Source organism: Halyomorpha halys, unplaced genomic scaffold, assembly GCF_000696795.3.
Source record: "Halyomorpha halys isolate HHAL.00 unplaced genomic scaffold, Hhal_1.1 Scaffold22.1, whole genome shotgun sequence".
NCBI classification, from domain to species: Eukaryota; Metazoa; Arthropoda; class Insecta; order Hemiptera; family Pentatomidae; genus Halyomorpha; species Halyomorpha halys.
This window is the reverse complement of record NW_027104816.1, coordinates 469,246-470,782: the sequence shown is the minus strand read 5'-3', so window position 1 is coordinate 470,782 and position 1,537 is coordinate 469,246. Positions and strand designations below refer to the sequence as shown.

The following is a 1,537-nucleotide window of genomic DNA, read 5'->3' as shown; positions in this document are numbered from 1 at the left end:
GATAAATATTACAATCATCGCAGTTAACTGTCTAGCTTTAAGAAAAATATTAATACATATCAAGTAACTACCCAACATAAAGACAAATATTACTAGTATGCCAGTTAACCGTCCAGCATGATGACAAATATTACTAACATACCAGTTGATTGCCCACCTTAAAGACAAATACTACTGATGAGTAGTATATGAGTTGAATCATTTGGCTCTACAGCCTGAAGACAAATATTAACATCTCAGTTGACTGCCTAACTATTTGACTCACATATGTAAAAGCATCGTACCCTTAAGGGTTATATGGCAACAATTTTTAGATAACCACTTTAGACCAAGTAACATTTACACTGAATCTTTATAATAACATTTTAATGATAAAATCATAAAGGATAAGGGGATGTAAAAAAGAAAACTTTTTTACTGATATAAATGAGTATGATTCATATTTACATTTTCTACAAAACATTCATAGAAATTAGAAAATAAAAACAGTCAATAAAATTGCACTAAGACAGTGAGATGACAAGAAACCCTTACGAAAATGACTTTTATTGTTCAGATGATTCCTTGTAACATAGCAAATAACACTCAGTGATATTAAACCATTAATTTCACAATATATTTTTCCTTGACTATTTTTCCAACATTATTTATATAAATATATAGAATTATGATCTTATAAACTAAAATAAGTTCAAATTGAGAACAAATTAAAATGATACAGTTTTTAATTATTGAAGTAAATAAACTTTTTTTTAAATTTGTACAAAAAAAAATTAAACTAATTTCATGAAGAAACTTCATTAATACAAATCCATATCCATAAGTGGATGGAATTAACTTCATAGGGTTAACGCTAATGCCTAACATGTAGATAAATCATATTTTGTAACAAACAATTTACACCGAGAAGATTTTTCTAAAATTATCACCACAGGAATGTGGTTTGGATTAAAGCTGAATTAAAAAAAAAAAAATATCATAAATAAAACATTTCATAGTTATTAAATTAAAAAAAAAAAAAGATACTTGTTCAGTTTAGTTTAAAAATTACATTGAAAGAACACTCAGCAATTCAGTTATAGTATAAGGTATAAAATTCGCAAAACTTTCAAAGAAATATAAAACTATCTCAACCAGAAAGTAATATTTCCGCAAATAAACACAAGTGCCTTTGAATTAGGACAAAACCTTAAATAGGGAAATGGATGAGTTAAAGACAATCTCAGCTTAAAATTATCTATAATTATTATAATTAAATTAGTTGACAAAGGCTATTGTATTCTTAAAATACAATTATTTCAACAATTGATTTAAATTTATAATCTAAGAGAATACGTTTAATAGTTCTCATCTTCCTCATACCCCATCTCCCCGATACGTCCATTCTCCTCCATCTCCGAAGGTGGTTTATTGTTTTCATACTTTGTCCTATCATCTTCATCTTTTTCATATTTAACTTTGTTTTCATCAAAATCACCAGATTGATAATGATTCTGCGACGAGTAGTCTGGATAATCTATAATTTAAAAATAACATA

General features: G+C 26.7%; 1 protein-coding gene across 3 annotated transcripts in view; it reads right to left on the bottom strand.

Annotated features, from left to right (window-relative positions):
• Window positions 1-1,537, bottom strand: part of snRNP-U1-70K (small ribonucleoprotein particle U1 subunit 70K) — a 39,164-nt gene that overhangs the window by 16,812 nt on the left and 20,815 nt on the right. For 2 of the 3 annotated variants that reach the window (XR_010842906.1, XM_014422698.3), the window contains exon 10: window positions 1,363-1,516. Coding sequence is in view for 2 of the 3 variants with exons in the window: in XM_014422698.3 (XP_014278184.1) it covers window positions 1,363-1,516 (154 nt within the window). In the remaining variant the exon portion in view is untranslated. Of the gene's footprint in view, window positions 1-1,222; window positions 1,517-1,537 lie in introns of those variants that run through there. The other variant, XM_014422690.3, reaches the window with a different exon arrangement.